The following is a 19,602-nucleotide window of genomic DNA, read 5'->3' on the forward strand; positions in this document are numbered from 1 at the left end:
AGAGCAGCAGAATATCACGGAACTATGCTTATTTTTCACATTTTATCATACAAAAACAGAAATTAGAGCCTGATTAAGGTACTCAATTCAAGTTTTGTTATATATTTTTACTTCATGAAGAGATGCACTTCTCGCAGCCAGCGCAAGCGGGAAGTGGCCCGTGAACGTTACACCCGTTCCAGATTCTCCATCTTCCCCCGACCGTGCACGGGACCAATCTTCGTTCTGCACCTTCTATCAGATTTCACCTCTTCCGTAAACTCATCTCGGTATGTCATTGGTGTCACTTTGTTACGATGTACACAACATTACTGTGTTTTGTTTTTTCTCTTCGTCCGTTAACGTAGTCACGACCTCGCTATGCTGTCAGTCAACCGCAATGGAAACTGGGCCGAGGATGTGTCTTTACTGATTTGGTGACACAGACACATTTCATATTTTAATACTGTTATGAATAACACCAGCGATATAAATGACTTTTTTTTTTTTTTTTTTTTTTACGTTATAATGTGATTTTTCGCGTCTATTAGCATTGTCAGTCGAGAGACGCTATTAGCATACGGGCTAGCTATAGCATTAGCGCACATCTGGTTTTGATTCACTAACGAGGTTAAACTAAACATTTATCACACCCACGTACGCACTATTGGCTGATGTTACATACTCCTAATAATAAATGAATCAATAAAGACAAACTAAACGTCATTATGAGAGCCAGGAAGATGCTACGTCGATTAGAAAATAGGCGGAACAAGCCCCGGAGCCTCTGGACAATTCATTAGGTACACCAAATGTGATGGAATACAAGAGCTGTGCCTAAAATTCTACTCATACTGCAGAAGTGGCGAAAGTACTCACACGCTGTACTCAAGTAGAAGTACAGATACTTGTGTTGAAAGAGTGGCAAAAGCAGAAGTACTGATTCAACTCATTTAAAAACGTACAGATGATGAAAATTATTTACTGAAAGTGCAGATGCCTGACAAATGTGTATTAAGTGTTGTTCCTTAAGTGCATTTGCTCGTGGTTTTAAATGTTCTGTTATTCCTCTCCAGACGACAGGAACCACAATCATGACGGACTCCAAATATTTCACAACAAACAAAAAAGGTGAGCACAAAAAAAAACACTGTCTGCCACATCATCAAATTGTTATTTGAAAACATTTTATTCACACTGACAGCAAGCTGATTCAAATGTAATCTTATTTCTGCTTTTTTTGCAGGGGAGATTTTTGAGTTGAAGGCCGAGCTGAACAATGAAAAGAAGGAGAAGAGAAAGGAGGCCGTCAAGAAGGTCATTGCCGCCATGACAGTGGGCAAGGACGTCAGGTACCAGAAATATATATATTTATTAATCTTCTGTAGGAAACTTGTTTGGAGTATTGTAGATGGGAAATTCTGGGTCTTTAAAAAAAAAAAAAAAAAGCTCTTAGATGTACATTCTGACTGAGTGTCTTTCCAGTTCTTTGTTCCCGGATGTGGTCAACTGCATGCAGACCGACAATCTGGAGCTGAAGAAGCTGGTGTACCTCTACTTGATGAACTACGCCAAAAGCCAGCCTGATATGGCCATCATGGCTGTCAACAGTTTTGTCAAGGCAAGCTCACCTTGCGCCGTTTTCTTGCCGCCCTATTAAGGAAGTTGTTCTCCTCAGTGTCTCAGTTCAACTTGTGCTTTCAATGCTGCATGTTTTGGGTTTTTTTTTCCCTCACATTTTGTCCAAATCCAGCTGGAATGGTCTCGCTCACCCCCACCCCGAATGAAGATAAACGGATGCCAACGTTACTCATTTATTGGCACCATATTCAGCTCCACAAAGTTTATACATTTAAAAATACTTTGCAAGTAATTGGGAATAATCGACTCTCCAGGACTGCGAGGACCCCAACCCCCTCATCCGGGCCCTGGCTGTCCGCACCATGGGCTGCATCCGGGTGGACAAGATCACCGAGTACCTGTGCGAGCCGCTGAGGAAATGCCTGAAGGACGAGGACCCGTACGTGAGGAAGACGGCGGCGGTGTGCGTGGCCAAACTTCATGACATAAACGCCCAGATGGTGGAGGACCAGGGCTTCTTGGACTCGCTGAGGGATCTCATCGCCGATTCCAATCCCATGGTAGGTGACCGGGCCTTGGAGTTCCACTTAAGACAAATAAACGCCCCCTGAGTAGTCCAGGTCTGCAGCTTTCTAAGCTGTCACAGAGTAATTGGATACAAATGGCTTTTGCTCCCAAAAACGTATAAAGACGTTCTATTTTAAATATTGCTATGGTCCCAAAAACGTATTTAGACGTTTTTTTTTTTTTTTTTTTTTTTTAATGCTAGAGCATACATAAGGCTTTGGTGCAGCCTCTGACCTAAAGAGGTTGCTTAAAGCAATGGTATTTATTTATTTAAAAAAAAATGGCCAGCAGATGGCAGCAGAGTATAAGAGATCAGCCAGGGCCATGTTACAACAAGCTCTTTTTTTCCCAGTGTTTTGAACACATTATGAGTACGTTTGTTCACATAAATACCTGTTGTTAGCGATCATACGACATCCTAACTTCCTCGTGTCCTTTTTAGGTCGTTGCTAATGCGGTCGCTGCCCTGTCCGAGATCAGTGAGTCTCACCCCAACAGCAACCTGCTGGACCTCAACCCCCAGAACATCAACAAGCTGCTGACGGCTCTCAACGAGTGCACCGAGTGGGGACAGATCTTCATCCTGGACTGCCTGTCCAACTACAACCCCAAAGACGAGCGAGAGGCCCAGAGGTTTTTTATTTTTTATTTTTATTTATTTCTTTCTTTTCCAGAGGTTTTCGTCACAGTAGTTAAATAGGACACATGAATAAAAATGTTTTTTTTTTAATCTTCAACATTTTATTTGATTTAAAATATTAACAACTAACATCTTCAACATGATTTTGCATCATTTGTCATACAAAGTTTGACATGCTGATGTGAACTCTTAACGCCACATTGTTCTCACTTTCCAAAACCAAAAACTGGTCCCACTTTTGGTCCGGCATAGGGCTGTGCAATTAATTGAAATTCAATTACAATTTCAATTATTACACTCCACAATTACTAAATCAGCATAATCGTAAAAAAAGATTATTAATGCTAATTTGAGTTGTTTAAATGTATAAATTTGCACTTTTTTTTAAATTTAAAAATAAGGAACTTGCAAAGTTAGTGTTTCAAAGAATTTTATTTGTCTTAATATTTTTTTTTAACTTTTTACGTTTAAACATTTTCTTATTTTGTACCAAAATATAAATATTACTATTCATTTATATTAGAACGTATAAACGAATAAAAGAACGTACATAATTATAGTATTTCTATTTTTTTAAATTGGTCTTAATATCTGCAAATGTGGAAACCTTTTCTTGTTTTGTACTAAAATGTACATAAATATATATTATTATAAATATATATATGCCTAGCCCGGCATGTTTTATTTTTTTGCGATTCTCTCAAACTCTCCCCTCTCCTCCAAAAGCATTTGCGAGCGCGTCACTCCACGGCTGTCGCACGCCAACTCGGCGGTGGTCCTGTCCGCCGTCAAGGTCCTGATGAAGTTCTTGGAGCTGCTGCCAAAAGACTCGGACTACTACAACACCCTGCTGAAGAAGCTCTCGCCGCCGCTCGTCACCTTGCTGTCCGGCGAGCCCGAGGTCCAGTACGTGGCTCTGAGGAACATCAACCTCATAGTCCAGAAAAGGTGCGTGTGAATGTGAGAAGTGTAAATAAAGCAACACTTTTTGGACACATAATGTTTTGTTTTGAGTGCAGGCCTGAGATCCTGAAGCAGGAAATCAAAGTGTTCTTCGTCAAATACAACGACCCTATTTACGTGAAGCTGGAGAAATTAGATATCATGATCCGTTTGGCTTCTCAGGCGAACATTGCTCAGGTATGTTTACATGAAACAGGCCTCACAGGTGTGTGATTCTTGTTGCCTTAAAAAAAACAACAACACAGCTTATGGTTGTATTCTTTGTTTGGTGCTTTTCAGGTGCTAGCTGAGTTGAAGGAGTACGCCACAGAGGTGGATGTTGACTTTGTGCGCAAGGCTGTGCGTGCCATTGGCCGCTGTGCCATTAAAGTGGAAGTATGACATCAGATTTTCACTTACTTATTTTCTCAAATAACGGCCGGTAGCTTCAATTTATTTTACGGCAGAGAGGACTGGCCATTTAACGTGACTGACCGTTACTTCACTACAGTGTTCCCTCGTTTATTGCGGGTTCATCTTTCGCAGCCTCACCGTTTCACTGATTTTTTTAAATGTTTTTACTTATTTATTTATTTATTTATTTATTTATTTAAACCGCATGCTTTTTGCTATGTTTATTTTTATTTTTTCTTTGCGCGGCCGTATCTCTCGAACCCTAAATCCGACCGAGGACATACGAGCATTTGCGATTCGTCTCGATCTTTCCAACTTCTGTCCCGCCGCTCCACGACTTTGCATTCCGGAGATAGAAAATATATACTGTGCTGTAGAATAAGTCAATTTAAAAAAACACGTACTTTTAATGGGAAAAATGACTGTAAATGGAAAAAAAAAAACAAATGGATGAAAAATAATATTATAATAAACTAAAAATCATACCCAAATGAAACAACATATAGAATAAATGGGAAAAAAAAAAAAAAAAGTTGAGCTGTACAGATGTCATCTTTGCAGTTTGTCTATGGTAACATCTCTCAATTTTCATTATGATGATGATGACGTCCTGTCCCCATTTTGAACCCTCCCAGCAATCGGCGGAGCGCTGCGTCAGCACCCTGCTGGACCTCATCCAGACCAAAGTCAACTACGTGGTGCAGGAGGCTATAGTTGTCATCAGGGACATCTTCCGCAAGTACCCCAACAAGTACGAGTCTTTTTTTTTTTTTTCCAACCGAAACATACTTGAAGCTGTAATCACGTACAAGTTAGCGTCAGCCTCCTGAATGGCCCGACCTGTCGTAGGTACGAGAGCATCATTGCCACCCTGTGCGAGAATCTGGACTCTCTGGACGAGCCGGACGCTCGCGCCGCCATGATCTGGATCGTGGGCGAGTACGCCGAGAGGATCGACAACGCCGATGAGCTGCTGGAGAGCTTCCTCGAGGGCTTTCACGATGAGAGCACCCAGGTACGCCCAGCTGTCTTTCTATCTATCTATCTAATGAAAGAATGACTTTTTTCATGCAGCAAAATAAGCAAACTCAGTATATTCTTAGTTAATTAATTGTGATTACATCGCGATAATGTTCAACTATTGGATGGCGGTGAACATTTAAGTTTGCGGCTGATAAAAGCATAAAATTCCAAATGAAACTTATTGCATGTCTTTGCGATATGCATATTGCATGGGCCAATATCACGATATCGATATTTGTCCAATATATTGTGCAGCCCTAGTTTTGTTATCTATTTTTGCTTGTATGACTTTTTTTTTTGGGAGAGAGGACTGTATTTGTATTTATATATATATATATATATATATATATATATATATATAGTATAAATAATTTATAAATGAAGAAAAATTACAAAAAAAACCTCACAATGAAATAAAAACTAAAATAAAATGAAAATTTCCAAAACTACAATAACCCTGGTAGCAGCTCATTAGTTTGTCCTATCAGCATGTTTATAAGTAGGATGTGTTGGCATGAACATTGTGAACGTTTGATTTGCAGGTGCAGCTCACTCTGCTGACCGCCATCGTCAAGCTCTTCCTCAAGAAGCCGTCTGAGACTCAGGAGTTGGTGCAGCAAGTCCTCAGCCTGGCCACTCAGGTGGGGGAAAAAAAAAAAAAAAAAAAACACCCCCAGGAAATCATAACCCAATGTCCTCGGTTTACCAAGAGCTAAATAATGTCTCACTCCAAATCCTTTGCGTTGACATTGTCCTCCTCTGCAGGACTCGGACAACCCGGACCTGCGCGACAGGGGCTACATCTACTGGCGCCTGCTGTCCACGGACCCGGTGACCGCCAAGGAGGTGGTGCTGTCGGAGAAGCCGCTCATCTCCGAGGAGACGGACCTGATCGAGCCCACCCTGCTGGACGAGCTCATCTGCCACATCGGCTCGCTGGCGTCCGTCTACCACAAGCCGCCCAGCGCCTTTGTGGAGGGCAGCCACGGAATCCACCGCAAGCACCTCCCCGTCCAGCATAGCAGGTACAGAAAGACGGACGGACGGACGGACGGACGCGTTGTTCTTCACGCAGACCCGGCGCTAATTCCTGCACGTTCTTCTCACCCGGACAGCATCGACACGGGCGAGAGTCCGGTGAGCGGCGGTCCGGCGGCCGCCATGGACCAGCCGCACGTGATCCCCAGCCAGGGCGATCTGCTGGGCGACCTTCTCAACTTGGACCTGGGCCCTCCGGTCAACGTGCCCCAGGTCTCGTCCATGCAGATGGGCGCCGTCGACCTCCTGGGAGGCGGCCTGGACAGCTTGGTGAGCTTTGATGATAATCCTGGAAAAGCTTCAGGAGTTCTTCGACTTGCACTCGTGTGAATGAACAGTTGTGGTTTTGCCTCTACGACCCGATGACCTCACCGACAGTATTTCCTCAAATAATACCCCAATTAGGGATTTAAAAAATATATATTAAAAGCAAATTTTGCCATGAATAACAGTGGGGGGGAAAAGGGCAAATAGATCAATGAGTCATAAATTGTACAGTAAATACTGTATGGAGGGGAATATTTTCAATTCACGCAAAATGTAGTTTTCACTTAGTTTTTTTTTTTTTTTTTTTTTTAAATTACTCTGAAAAACAGAAGTTTGTGCTCTGTTTTTTGGAATATTTTTTTCCCCCTGTTTTTCGGAGTTGTTGTTTTTTTCTGTTTTTCTGAATTTTTTTTTAGAACAGAAAAAAAAAATTCAGTAAAACAGAAAAAAAATATTCAGGAAAAAAAACAACAAAGCTCCCCAAAAAATTAGTCGGAGAAACAGGAGTTTTTTTGTTTTGTTTTGTTTTTTTCAAGTGAATGCAATACGCTTCCGTAGAAAATAGCAATATCGTGCATCCCTAGAAGTTTGTCCACCCCCCCCATTTTTCAAGTTGTTCATTTTTGAGCGATGGCTCGTCTAGATGTCTTGCGATTGCTAAGAAAAGTCTGTCTTGTCCTTGTGTGTGGTATGTCTTGTCATGATCGGATGCTTTTTTTTGGGGGGGTCCCCTCTTCCCCTCTCTCTCTCTCTCTCTCCCCTGTAGCTGGGGGGAGACCTGGGCGGTGGCGTTGGGGGAAGTCCAGCTGTAAGTCCAAAGCCCCTTCCTTCTGTTTGGCTGCCCGCGTGCTGCATGCTCCAGTCCCACACTTTTTCAGCCGCTAGTCTCCAATCGCCTTCCTCTCTCTGATTTCAGCTCGACGCTCGCTGGCTTATCGTTAACGCTTGGCATGTTTTGACCCGTGACGAGACCACCTGACCACTCTTGTAGTTCTTATTTGCATGGATGTTGACATATAATTACAATGATTAGTTTTCGTACTTTCCTTTGTACACATGCAAAACATGCAAAGTCGCACCTGCCTCTCGTTTTGACTTCGCTCACCTCTTCTTCTCATAAGGGCTTTCGTAACCCGGAGAACATTTTGCATGGGCTTCTCGTGTGACTCTTCCGAGCTTCGTAGCACTTTTTTGCCGCCGCCGCATTAGTGACGCTAACAATCCGCCCCTTTCTACTTCCTGCTGTGATGTTGTCGCTCCAGGTGGGCCAGAACTTCATCCCATCGTCCGTGCCCAGCACCTTTGCGCCGTCGCCCACTCCTGCTCCTCCGGCCGTCAGCAGCAGCGGCCTCAACGACTTGTTTGAGCTCTCCACGGGCATGGCCATCACATCCGGAGGCTACGTGGCCCCGAAAGCTGTGAGTTTCAACGCAACGATGTTCACATCTGATAGAGTCAGAGTCAACCACTGACCTGTATATATAACTGGATAGCCGGTAGCCCATGCGCGCCAGTGCAAGCTGTTGAAGTCACAGGGCGGCCATCTTGTTGCTCCCACCTCGTGAGCAGACTATATGCTATATAGACAGATCAGACATATACAGCTCGTAGGCAGTTAGTATAAAGCCAGAGCCGGTGTTTTGTTTTTTGCCAGGCTGGTCACTATTTTTTAACAAGTTAAAAAAAATACAAATAAAATTAACAAGTGGACGATATGTGCTGCTTTGAAGACCACCTTTTTGTTTTAGCACTCAGTTCTTTAGACCCCAATATTAGGTTTGGCAGAGGCATCTTGTTGAATTAGGGTAATTATAATTCTTTAATAAATTTTTTTTTACAAGTTTACTCCTGTACTAAACATCATGAAGCATATAATTTATTAGAGGTGCACCGATCACAATTTTCCAGCAATTTTAGAGCACTTACGCCGGCATCTTTTCCAAGGTGTGGTTGCCGGCGGTTAAAGCCAAGGGGCTGGAGATTTCTGGAACCTTCTCTCGGCGCCAGGGCCACATGTACATGGACATGACCTTCGCCAACAAGGCCCTGCAGCACATGACCGACTTTGCCGTCCAGTTTAACAAGAACAGGTCAATAAAGGCCGTGTGTTCGTAGCTGAGCCCACTCGCCGACAAACAGTAGATTTCAAGGCAGGCATTTTTTTTGTTTTTGGTCTCCCGCAGCTTCGGGATGATACCCACCAGCCCGCTGCCCATTCACACTCCGCTGATGCCCAGCCAAGGCATCGACGTCTCGTTGCCCATCAACACCATCGGGCCGGTCATGAAGATGGACCCCCTTAACAATCTCCAGGTATGGAAACGCGTCCACGTGGACACAATGAATCGACCTGATTGGGATTGCTTGTAATTTTCTTGTCTCGCTCACAGGTGGCCGTCAAGAACAACATCGACGTCTTCTACTATAGCGTCCTCATCCCTCTCAACATATTCTTTGTTGAAGATGGAAAAATGGGTTCGTTGTCATAACATGAACACACATTACTTTCATATTTTGGTACTAACGGGGGAAAAAAAGTGCAATATCGATCAGCTATTGGGTACTTTTGATTGATTAATTTTGGGAACCAAAACTTAAAAAAAACAACAAAAAAAGTTATTCTGCTTTTGATACAATTTTCTCTATTGATTAGTAATTTTTGGTGTCCTTACAAGATCAAAATTCTTTTCATTGTATTTTTTTTTTTTTTCAAACTTTTTATCAATCAGTTAATTTGGTACAACTTAACTCATTCACTCCGCTCATTTTGACCGAAGCAACACCCTTCGCATTGACACCTACCAAAAGAAACCTCTTTGGGTCAAAAAGCTGCATCAAACCCATCTGTATGCTCTAGTATTAAAAAAAAAATACATTTTTGGGACCATGACAATATTTAAAATAAAACGTTTTTATATGTTTTTGGGAGCAAATTAAAACATATTTTGACAACCCTCACAATTAAAAAAAAAAATATATATATATATTACAAAAAGAAAAAAAAAGTGCAATGTGAATGAGTTATTTTGGGATCCTTCACAAAAATTCACAATTAAAAAAAAAAAAAAAAAAAAAAAAAAGCTGTATTATTGACGCGTTATTTTGGTTCTTTGCCCAATTTAAGCAAAATTCTCAAGCGTGCCTCTTCTCTCCTCAGAGCGACAGGTGTTCCTTGCCACCTGGAAAGATATTCCCAATGAAAACGAACTGCAGTATCAGATCAAGGAGTGCCACCTAAATGCAGGTAGGTCCCGCAAACAGCTAAAAGTCCGATTCAAAATGGTCATTTTTTTTAAAGCAAGTGTACCGAAGGATCATACACAAATCTCATGAGCTTGTTCAACCTGAAATGTAACTGACCAAGTCCTCGCTTGTTTGCTTTCTGTGTGCGCCCACACGCTTGCCGTAGGATACATCACAATCTCTTCCACTTGAAGGAAATATCAAACTCTTTTGACGATACTCGTCGTAGATATTTCAGAATAGCTGCCAAGTACGTTAGTTAAAACCTCCCATTAGGGCTAATTCATCATCCTTTACCTCCTCGTTGTGTTGCTGGTAGCACATTTTAGATTAGCTCCCAGTTTTTGTGTACCTTTGAGCTTGAGACTGGTTGACTTGCAATAATGTCAACATACTGTATGGTGATGTTCAGGAAGTCTCTATATTTCCTCGTAGTCCATTTTGCAATCACAATTGTACTTTATTTCCTAACATTGATTGAATTTATTCGCACTTGTTCCACCGTCTGAGCCCTTGTGAAGGTAAACGGACACTTCAAGCTCAACTTTCCACTTCGGAGGTCCCAACGTAGTACAACAAACACACGTTGGCTTCAAATCGGTATTGATGTGTTTCTTTTCCCGGGTAACTTTTGCACTCTTGCAGACACGGTATCGGGCAAGTTGCAGAACAACAACATCTACACCATCGCCAAGCGCAACGTGGAGGGTCAGGACATGCTCTACCAGTCCCTCAAACTCACCAACGGCATCTGGATACTGGCCGAGCTGCGCATTCAGCCGGGCAACCCCAACTACACGGTACAGTATCTCATCTCTGCGGTGGATAGAAAAAGTCTGCACACCCCTCCGAAAATCTCACTTTGTAATTCCCTTCAATTTTGTTCCACTTGAAGTCAAGTCTGCCTTTGCATGGTTGTTTTCCTGACTTCCATCGAGCCCCCTTACGTCATAGCCTATACGATGGTGTGTCGGCTTTTTCTACGCGGCATTAAGATGACATCACCGACCCCTTCTTGTCTCCTGGCTGGTCCCGCAGCTGTCCCTCAAGTGTCGGGCCCCCGAGGTGTCCCAGTACGTGTACCAGACGTACGACGCCGTGCTGAAGAACTGAGCGTCTGGCTTCGCCGCCTTCCAAGCGCGGTGTTAACAGTCCTGCTCAAAATGGAGGCGAGACGTAGATTTCCTCACGGTAGATAACAAGGAAAAAAAAAAAAGGTAAATGTTATACAGTTGTTCATGCAGATGTTATTGTGATCACAGTTCCAACACTCCATACACATTATAGCTTCTTTTGGAATAAGTTGAAGTGGGGGGGGGGAAAAAATATTTTGGCAGTTTGGACTGTGAAAATGTGTCAATCATTCCATCCTTAAACGTCTTAATATTGTGAACGATAGTGAAATTGTCCTCGAGAGAAACTTTTTTTTTTTTTTTTTCCCCACGCACATTCTATGCCCATTTATTTTTGATACTAGCTATTAAAAAATGTTAAACTCACTGTTTTAAGCAAAGAAGATTTAGTACCACTCCATCTTTGATCAAATTATTACAGACATCTCCTGAAAAGCTAAATTCAATTTAGCCTTTTTTTGCGGCATGCTAATTCAATGATAACTATAAAGGAACAAAAGTTGCTGTTCGCTTTTCTAATTGTCCCACTTGCAAACACGTGTTTCGAAAAAAAAAACATTTATAGTGATATTTATTGTTCATCTACCTCCTTTCCCGCTCGCCTATTTGGTTGCAGTGCTTTCCATGACATTTTAGTTTTCTTCTTCTTTCCGCTGTCGAGCCAGTTCGAACCTTTTGCACCTCAAGTTGAAGCAAACGTGCAGGACCAAACGTTCACTTGTCAAATGCCAATTTTTGTTTGACTTTATTTACAACTTTAGCTGCAGCTAAAGCGAATATGACCCTCAAATGTTTGGCGCTTTGGGTGGGAAACGACCGAGGGTCGTTGTGTAGATTAGCGATGATGTCGTTTGTGTGGATATAAACAAAAGTACGATGGCATTACCCTTTTTATGATAATACAATGATTGATGTTGATTTGTAATCGAAAAACAGCTGTGTTGAGTGTTATCATCCGTGTTGGCGGGATGTCCGCTTTTATCCCTCGTGGTCAGTTTTCTGTATGATTTTTATGCACTCCCATAAACACTCTAAAGAGTAAGAATGTTAATTCATACATTTTTCACTGTCATGCAGATGATTTGTTATTGCACCACTCCTGGTATCAATAAAGTTTCAGCACCGTGCATTTCTGTGGTCCGTAGAAATTGAACACATTATTTTTTTTTTGTGTGTATTTTTCACAAATTGAAGAGCACTTTGATGGCAATAATGCCTGTAAATTATCCAGAAAAATTACATTTTTGAGGACTGAACTAAATCTATCCAATTACATTACATTACATTGCTGTAATGTACAAAAGCACAATTTTGTTTTGTTGGTATGGTATCGTGACTTTTTTTTTTTTTTTTTTTTTTTGTATCACAATATCGTGATAATTATCGTATCGTGGCCTTCGTATCGTGATGTTTTTATTTTGCCTTTTAATCTACTATCACGTTATTACCTGGACTGTCTTGTTTTAATGTGAGAAAAAAAACCAAAAACAAAAGTTGCACCAACCCCAACAAACTCCCGAGACGTCATCACTGGGTTTCGTCTTCTTCTTTGGATGGACGCTCGGTTCCTCGTCATCGTCCCGCTTCTGCATCCGCTTGAGGACTTTGCAGCGCTACCAGACGACCACATATTGTACGTTAGCGCCAATGTTGAAATGTTCTGAAATGTTCTGCGTTATGAAGAATCACGAGTTGGAACCCACCGATGTCGCCGGGGCTGCTGGTAAGTTCACAACCTTTCCTCTATTTTTTTTATTTATTTTTTCCTGGCTGGAGTCGTAACGCCACTTTCCTTTTGGTTCTCGCGGCCTGGCCGTGAAACGAGTAATAATAAAGCCTGCTGTGACGTCATCTCCCGTCGTGGGGGCGTGGCAAGCGGAGCCGGAAAGTCAAGATGAAGATGAAGATGAGGATGAGGATGATGGCAGAGCCCGACTCCAAAGTCGGAATAAGTCCATGGATTCTATTTCTGTCCTGTCTGGATTTCTTCCACACAGGTTAGTCATATTTTCATTGTGCATTTAAACTTGAAACTTGCCAAAAAAAAAAGTTTTATGCTACTTTTATATAGGAAATGAATGACTTGTATGAATGTATGATAGTCAGGGTCTTCTATGAGTAAACATACATTTAACTTTCAACTTATAGTGGAGTCAAACTGTAAAGAGCTGAAAGGTTTAATAGGATAATAGTTAATTTCATTTTTAAGATGCTTCATATTCAGATGTCTTATTTGAACAAGATTGTTTTCGGACAAAAATGTTGCTGTTAAGCTGCATCAGAATCAGATCTCTTAGTTTCACTGAACTGTCTGCTGGTCTGTCCATCTTTGTGTGACGTGAGTTTTTCTCGAGAGGACATTTTTCGACCACAGTTTTGTTTGTTGTGTTTGTGTTTGTGTGTCCGGCCTTCCCTTCCCTCACTGTGCAGCCATTGTTGCAAGTTGCGTGCTCACTGAGCGGCTGTGTTGTCCGACACGGTTCGAATCTGGCCGAGCCTGGCAGCTTTGCCTGCCAAATAGGGGGAAAGAAACAATGGCAACATTTGTGAGCGGACGGATGCTGGCTTGCGCGTCCGACAGACTCTGACTTGAGGTTGCCATGGCGATATGGAGCTGCCCGAGATCAATGCTTTAAAGTCTCAACTTCAAGTAGGCCCTGATTTTTCGTTTTTAAGGCGAAATAGTGAACCTCCACCTATTTGTGGTAAATGTCATTGATTAGCAGGTTTTTTCAATGTTTAAAGTGTTTCAAGATCATATTTTTTCTTAATTATTATTTGAAATACAAACAAAATAGGCACAATCCCATTTCAATCGTTTTCAAAATGCACATGAAGAGTACAAAAAAAATCAAAGAACAAGAGAACATTGGGTATTTCCATTTCAAATAAAAGACAATCACAAGGGCAATAAAAAAAAAAAAATCACAAGTACAGTTTTTCAACAAATGACGCATTCATGGTAATAATAAGTAACAGCAAATTATAAGATTTCAATTTCTTTTTCCAATTTGCAATATTTAGTTTTGTTCGAACAACATTTACATTTGTGTACCTAGTAAAATAATATTGTTTATGCAAAAGTCAAAATTATTTAAAAAAACAAACAAACATATTTAATATCTGTGGTGGTAAGATTACCAATCTGTGTCCCTTTAGAATAAATCCAATTTTGAAAGTAAAGCCAAAAATGTTTTAACATACTCGCATAAAAAAAAAAAAAAAAAAGACACATTTTCCCGCATCCATCTTAAATTTGTCCTTCAAAAGTTCTTTTGCCGGGTAAGTTTTGAGATCATATTTTTGTGTTATAGAAAAGTAGATTATTTATTTATTTATTTTGCAGTGCTCAGCCACTTGGTGCTCCTTAATTCACTTCCATTGGCACCAAGTTGCCACAAGACGGCGGCAAAGTACTACTTTTGTCTAAAATAAACTCCTCAACTCACTTCAACCTTGTTCCTTGACACCAGGCTGCCACATTTGTCGAAATGAAGCCCTATAACTCACTTCTACAAAGTTCATTAGCGGTAAAATGCCACAAGATGGCAGCGGCGCACTACTTTTGTCTAAATGAAGTTCCTCAACTGACTCCAACATAGTTTCTTGGCACAAGATGGTGGAAATACAGTACTTATGGAGCTCCTCAACTCCCTTCAACCTCATTCTTTGACAGATGGTGCCAAAGTAACATTTGTCTCGCTTTGACCTGAGCACACGTGATGACCTTTCAAGACGCGCCTCTTTGTAAACAAACAATCCAAATGTCGTTGCCCCCTTCAGTTTTTCCCCATTCACGGCCGCTCACGGCGCTCGTTTGTCCGCAGGTGCGGTGCTGGCAGTGAACGTGACGCTGCCCATCTCGGTCGTCCGAGGCAGGCTGGGAGGCGAGGCCCTCCTCTCCGTCGCCTACGTCAGCTTCAGCGCCGACCTGCCCGTCATCAAGTGGCAGCTGCGCCGGGAGAAGGCGCTCACCGTGGTGCAGTCCATCGGGACGGACATCGTGGGCACCCCGAGGCCCGAGTACCGGGACCGCATCCTGATTTTCCAGAACGGGTCGCTGCTCATGCACAACCTGAGGTTTTCCGACGAGGGCACGTACGACGTGGAGATCTCCATCACCGACGACACCTTCACGGGCGAGGGCAGCGTCGCGCTCACTGTGGATGGTAGGAAGTTCACTTTTTGGGGTTTTTCAGTATTCCGCAGGTGGTTTCTCGAAAGAAAATTGTACGTCGTTATTTCTTTTTTTTCGATAAAATATTCTTTCAATTAATTCATGATTATTTTTTTTCAATAAAAATAATTACATATTTGAAAAAATGTCTTTGGATTTGCCCAAAAAGTCCAAATAAATTTTTTTTTTTTAAATTTGAAAATAAAATAACATAAAATGTGCCATATAATGTACACAAAATTGCCCCCCCAAAAAAAGTCAGGAAATTCCTTAAAAAAGTAGCATGCCAAACAATTACCATATTGCCCAAAAAAAGGTAAGAAAATTTATTGTAACAGTCAGAAATGAAAACCGTTAAAAACTACTAACTACAAAATGTCCAAAAACAAAAGAAGAAAACCCAGAAATTACCCTAAAATGTCCACAAAATTGCAGAAAATTGATAGCAAAAAAGCAGAAATAAAAGTAAAAAAAAAAAACAATTGGCCATAAATTGTGGCAAAACGTAAGAAGAGGCAGAAAATTACTATAACCACAAAAAAAAAAAGTCAGACAATTTATTTTAAAAAATGAAGGAAGGAAAATGTTCAAAAAGTAACCATAAAATATCAAAATGTCTTTGGAATTGCCAAAATAAGTCAGAATTTTTTTATTTATTTTTTTAAAGGCAGAAAAGAAAATCTAAAAAAAATAACATAAAATGTCCCAAAACAAAAGAAGAAATCCAAACAATTGCCATATAATGTACACAAAATTGCCCCCCCCCAAAAAAGTCAGGAAATTCATTAAAAAAAAGTAGCATGCCAAACAATTACCATATTGCCCAAAAAAAGGTAAGAAAATTTATTGTAACAGTCAGAAATGAAAACCGTTAAAAAGTAACTACAAAATGTCCAAAAACAAAAGAAGAAAACCCAGAAATTACCCTAAAATGTCCACAAAATTGCAGAAAATTTATAGCAAAAAGGCAGAAATAAAAGTAAAAGAAAAAAAAAAGAAGAGGCAGAAAATTACTATAACCCCCCAAAAAAAGTCAGACAATTTATTTTAAAAAATGAAGGAAGGAAAATGTTCAAAAAGTAACCATAAAATATCAAAATGTCTTTGGAATTGCCAAAATAAGTCAGAATTTTTTATTTTTTATTTTTAAAGGCAGAAAAGAAAATCTAAAAAAAATAACATAAAATGTCCCAAAACAAAAGAAGAAATCCAAACAATTGCCATATAATGTACACAAAATTGCCCCCCCCAAAAAAGTCAGGAAATTCATTAAAAAAGTAGCATGCCAAACAATTACCATATTGCCCAAAAAAAGGTAAGAAAATTTATTGTAATAGTCAGAAATGAAAACCGTTAAAAACTACTAACTACAAAATGTCCAAAAACAAAAGAAGAAAACCCAGAAATTACCCTAAAATGTCCACAAAATTGCAGAAAATTGATAGCAAAAAGGCAGAAATAAAAGTAAAAAAAAAAAAAAAATTGGCCATAAATTGTGGCAAAACGTAAGTAGAGGCAGAAAATTACTATAACCACAAAAAAAAAAAGTCAGACAATTTATTTTAAAAAATGAAGGAAGGAAAATGTTCAAAAAGTAACCATAAAATATCAAAATGTCTTTGGAATTGCCAAAATAAGTCAGATTATTTTTATTTATTTTTTTAAAGGCAGAAAAGAAAATCTAAAAAAAAATAACATAAAATGTCCCAAAACAAAAGAAGAAATTCAAACAATTACCATATAATGTGCACAAAATTGCCACAAAAAGTCAGACAATTTATTTTAACAGTCAGAAAATTTATTTTAACAGTAAAAAGTAATTATAAAATGTCCAAAAACAAAAAGAAGAAAAGTATTGGATGCTCCATGTTTTCTGTTATGTTGTAGCTCTTGGATCCCTCAATAGATGAGACAAACACGCTGTTTCATTCAGCACAATGTTGAAATGTTTTGCGGCTCCAGACGACAGATTTTTTTTTCTCATTTATTTGGCCTAAAATGGCACTTTTGACCATAAACGTTGCTGACCCATGATGACTCGCCCACTGCGTCTAAAACTTGAAATCTCTTGCTCCTTTTCCCAGAGCCAATATCCCGCGCTTACGTCCACACGGAGTCGTCGTCGGTGCTGGAGCGCAGCGAAAACGTGGTCCTCAACTGCTCCCACCACGCGGGCACTCGCGCCGCCTACACGTGGCTGAAAGGCGGCGCGGCGCTGGCCGACGACGACGACGGCGGCGGCGGCGGCGGCAGGCTGCGGCTGTCGCCCGACCGCAAGCTCCTCACCATCACGCGCGTCACCGCGGCCGACGACGACGTCTACGTCTGCGTGGCGCAAAATCCCGTCGGCGCCGTCGCCAGCCCGCCCGTCCGATTGAGCGTCTACAGTGAGTAGAAAACGTTTCTGATGTGTAGTTTAGGAAGCAAAACGGCATTTTAGGATATATTACTTTATAAAAACATAAATTAAAGGCACACTTCACTTATTTAGCTCATTATAGCAAAAAAAAAGTTCGTATATTGTCTATGATTAATTTGATATTTTCATTATTTTTCACGTACAATTAGTAGCTTTAAAAAAAAAACACACATTTTGCAACTTGCCGTCGACTGAAAATGACATCACAAAAGGGCTCAGGTAACCAATCACAGCTCAGCTTGTGAATGTCACATGACCAAACCGAGAAAACAAGCTGAGCTGTGATTGGTTACCTGAGCCCTTTTGTGATGTCATTTTCAGTCGACGGCAAGTTGCAAAATGTGTTTTTTTTTTAAAGCTACTAATTGTACATGAAAAATAATGAAAATATCAAATTTATTATGGACAAAATATTAATGTTTGACTGCCAAAAATGGCTAAATAATTAAAGTATCCCTTTAACAACATAGTTGGATCGAATGCAAGAAGTTTGTGCCTCATGTTTTTATTTCGGGGCACCTTCCGGTGTGCGCACCTTGGCCACCAGGGGGCAACATAATACATGTGTACGGACAGTATATCCACAAAGAAGAAGGTCACAACTGTTGAGTAAACTTGTTTCACAGGAATAAAGAATGTCTGCTTGTGAATATTGTTATGTATATTCTTTGTCTGCATATAAAGAGTTATAATACCCTAACAAAGAGTCAAATTAATCGATAAAAACAATCGCCCGGTCCCGCTGTTCTTATGTCTGCTAATAGAAAGAAGTTCCGTCTATATCATCCTCTCCACTGGCGGAATCTTCCTCCTTATCACCTTGGTAACCGTGTGCGCCTGCTGGACGCCATCCAAAAAGTAAGGTCATATAAATACAAAAATAAATAAATAAAAAAACATAATTCAAATCCAGTTGGCAATAAAAAAAAACATTTTTCTGTTTGTTAGATCGAGACGACCAACAAGAAAATCTTTCTCCAGGTTTTATAACCAACGCATGCCGACTCGTCACTCAGGTATGAAATTCTAATGTGAAAATATACATATTTGTATGTCAATTTGTATTTTCTTTTTTTTTTTTTTTTTTAATCACAGCTGATGCTCCAGAGGAGACACGATGCAATGGCAAGAACATGGTGACGTCACTTTACATCCTGCAGCAAAAAGTTTGTCACGGAAAATGTCAAATGTTTGTTTGTCCGCTTCCGAATTGAAACGCTCCCATTTTTGTTATATTTATTTTTGCAGGATCTTTCCCCGGGCGACTCTTCCGTCAACAGCGTCGGATCTGCTTCGGAAGCGGAGCACCCGCCCAGCTACACCAACTACGTCGATTCTCTCACGCGGGCAACTGCACACGCCAACCAACTCCAAGTGTAGATCGACGACACATGATGCGTTTGTTATTTTATGGTTATGTTCTATAAATTGGTTCTACGCCAGACACGGTCATCATGAAAGTATTTATTATAGATTGTATCAATGCATTTTTTTTTTTTTTTTTGTGGACGTATTATACATGCAGTTCGTAGTGATTTCTTTCAATGTAATGTTGCCGCTTATTTACTTGTAGATGAAAAAATACCGTATAGGATTTTTTTTTTTTGATACTGCTAGCATTAAACTGGTTATGAAAGGAAACAAGTTGTATATTGTTAAAAAAGAAAAAAAGAGAGGCATTATTTTAAGGATACATATTTTTATATTTTTGAGTTTAAAATCGTAGTATTACATGAACAAAGTTGTCTGTTTTCAAGAAAACAAAGTTGATCAAACTTACAGTATTATGATAACAATGGATATTTTCAAATAGGAAAAAAAGGTTGTGTACTTTTAATGTATGACGAAAAAACTGATTACAAAGTTGTTCTTGTTTTCCTAAGATTTCAACGATAATAGTGTTTTCCCCCCAAGATGGCCTACCAATATGTAAAAAAAAAAAATAAAAATTCATTCTCGTGTTACTACAACTAATCTTTTTTTTTTTAACAACAAATGTACAACTTCACTTCATAATACAACTTTAATCCCGAATATATACACCATTTTTCTAGAAAATAACCCCCCCCCCCCCACACACACACACACAGTTATATATAATTATGACCCTAATACCCTCTTGTAGTTAATAAACTGATGTACTTATGCAAAAATACTGTTTATTTCATTCTTGTAATAT

At 40.1% G+C, this 19,602-nt stretch overlaps 2 protein-coding genes across 4 annotated transcripts; both read left to right on the plus strand.

Moving 5' to 3' along the window:
• The first annotated feature begins 122 nt into the window (after positions 1–122).
• Positions 123–11,956, plus strand: ap2b1 (adaptor related protein complex 2 subunit beta 1). 2 transcript variants are annotated; one of them, XM_077504062.1, is made up of 22 exons: positions 123–269; positions 1,056–1,110; positions 1,226–1,331; positions 1,465–1,600; positions 1,875–2,120; positions 2,570–2,760; positions 3,494–3,715; positions 3,787–3,907; positions 4,010–4,105; positions 4,759–4,874; positions 4,973–5,138; positions 5,689–5,787; positions 5,912–6,171; positions 6,262–6,454; positions 7,218–7,259; positions 7,714–7,869; positions 8,396–8,541; positions 8,635–8,764; positions 8,842–8,926; positions 9,609–9,695; positions 10,340–10,494; positions 10,733–11,956. In XM_077504062.1, exons 2-22 carry the CDS (start codon positions 1,074–1,076, stop codon positions 10,805–10,807), a joined length of 2,865 nt encoding a protein of 954 aa, XP_077360188.1. In that variant the 5' UTR covers positions 123–269; positions 1,056–1,073; the 3' UTR covers positions 10,808–11,956. The 2 variants fall into 2 exon arrangements, with proteins under 2 accessions (XP_077360188.1, XP_077360189.1); XM_077504063.1 differs by lacking the exon at positions 7,218–7,259.
• A 118-nt stretch (positions 11,957–12,074) lies between these two features.
• Positions 12,075–19,510, plus strand: LOC144005766 (hepatic and glial cell adhesion molecule-like). 2 transcript variants are annotated; one of them, XM_077504078.1, is made up of 7 exons: positions 12,075–12,824; positions 14,655–14,996; positions 17,089–17,391; positions 18,188–18,281; positions 18,372–18,439; positions 18,519–18,589; positions 18,672–19,510. In XM_077504078.1, the coding sequence occupies exons 1-7, from the start codon at positions 12,722–12,724 to the stop codon at positions 18,801–18,803; spliced, it is 1,113 nt and encodes a 370-aa protein (XP_077360204.1). In that variant the 5' UTR covers positions 12,075–12,721; the 3' UTR covers positions 18,804–19,510. The 2 variants fall into 2 exon arrangements, with proteins under 2 accessions (XP_077360204.1, XP_077360205.1); XM_077504079.1 differs by having other exon boundaries at positions 18,519–18,559.
• Positions 19,511–19,602: the final 92 nt, after the last annotated feature.

Source organism: Festucalex cinctus, chromosome 18, assembly GCF_051991245.1.
Source record: "Festucalex cinctus isolate MCC-2025b chromosome 18, RoL_Fcin_1.0, whole genome shotgun sequence".
Lineage (NCBI taxonomy): Eukaryota > Metazoa > Chordata > Actinopteri > Syngnathiformes > Syngnathidae > Festucalex > Festucalex cinctus.

Excerpts from the sequence above, each read along its gene's own strand:
- ap2b1 (XM_077504062.1), top strand. The coding sequence starts at position 1,074 with ATGACGGACTCCAAATATTTCACAACAAACAAAAAAG. Across the intron at positions 1,111-1,225 it reads TTTCACAACAAACAAAAAAG|GGGAGATTTTTGAGTTGAAG; the intron begins GTGAGCACAAAA and ends CTTTTTTTGCAG. Across the intron at positions 7,870-8,395 it reads GCTACGTGGCCCCGAAAGCT|GTGTGGTTGCCGGCGGTTAA; the intron begins GTGAGTTTCAAC and ends ATCTTTTCCAAG.
- LOC144005766 (XM_077504078.1), top strand. The coding sequence starts at position 12,722 with ATGAAGATGAAGATGAGGATGAGGATGATGGCAGAGCCCGACTCCAAA. Across the intron at positions 12,825-14,654 it reads TCTGGATTTCTTCCACACAG|GTGCGGTGCTGGCAGTGAAC; the intron begins GTTAGTCATATT and ends GTTTGTCCGCAG. Across the intron at positions 18,440-18,518 it reads CATGCCGACTCGTCACTCAG|CTGATGCTCCAGAGGAGACA; the intron begins GTATGAAATTCT and ends TTTTAATCACAG.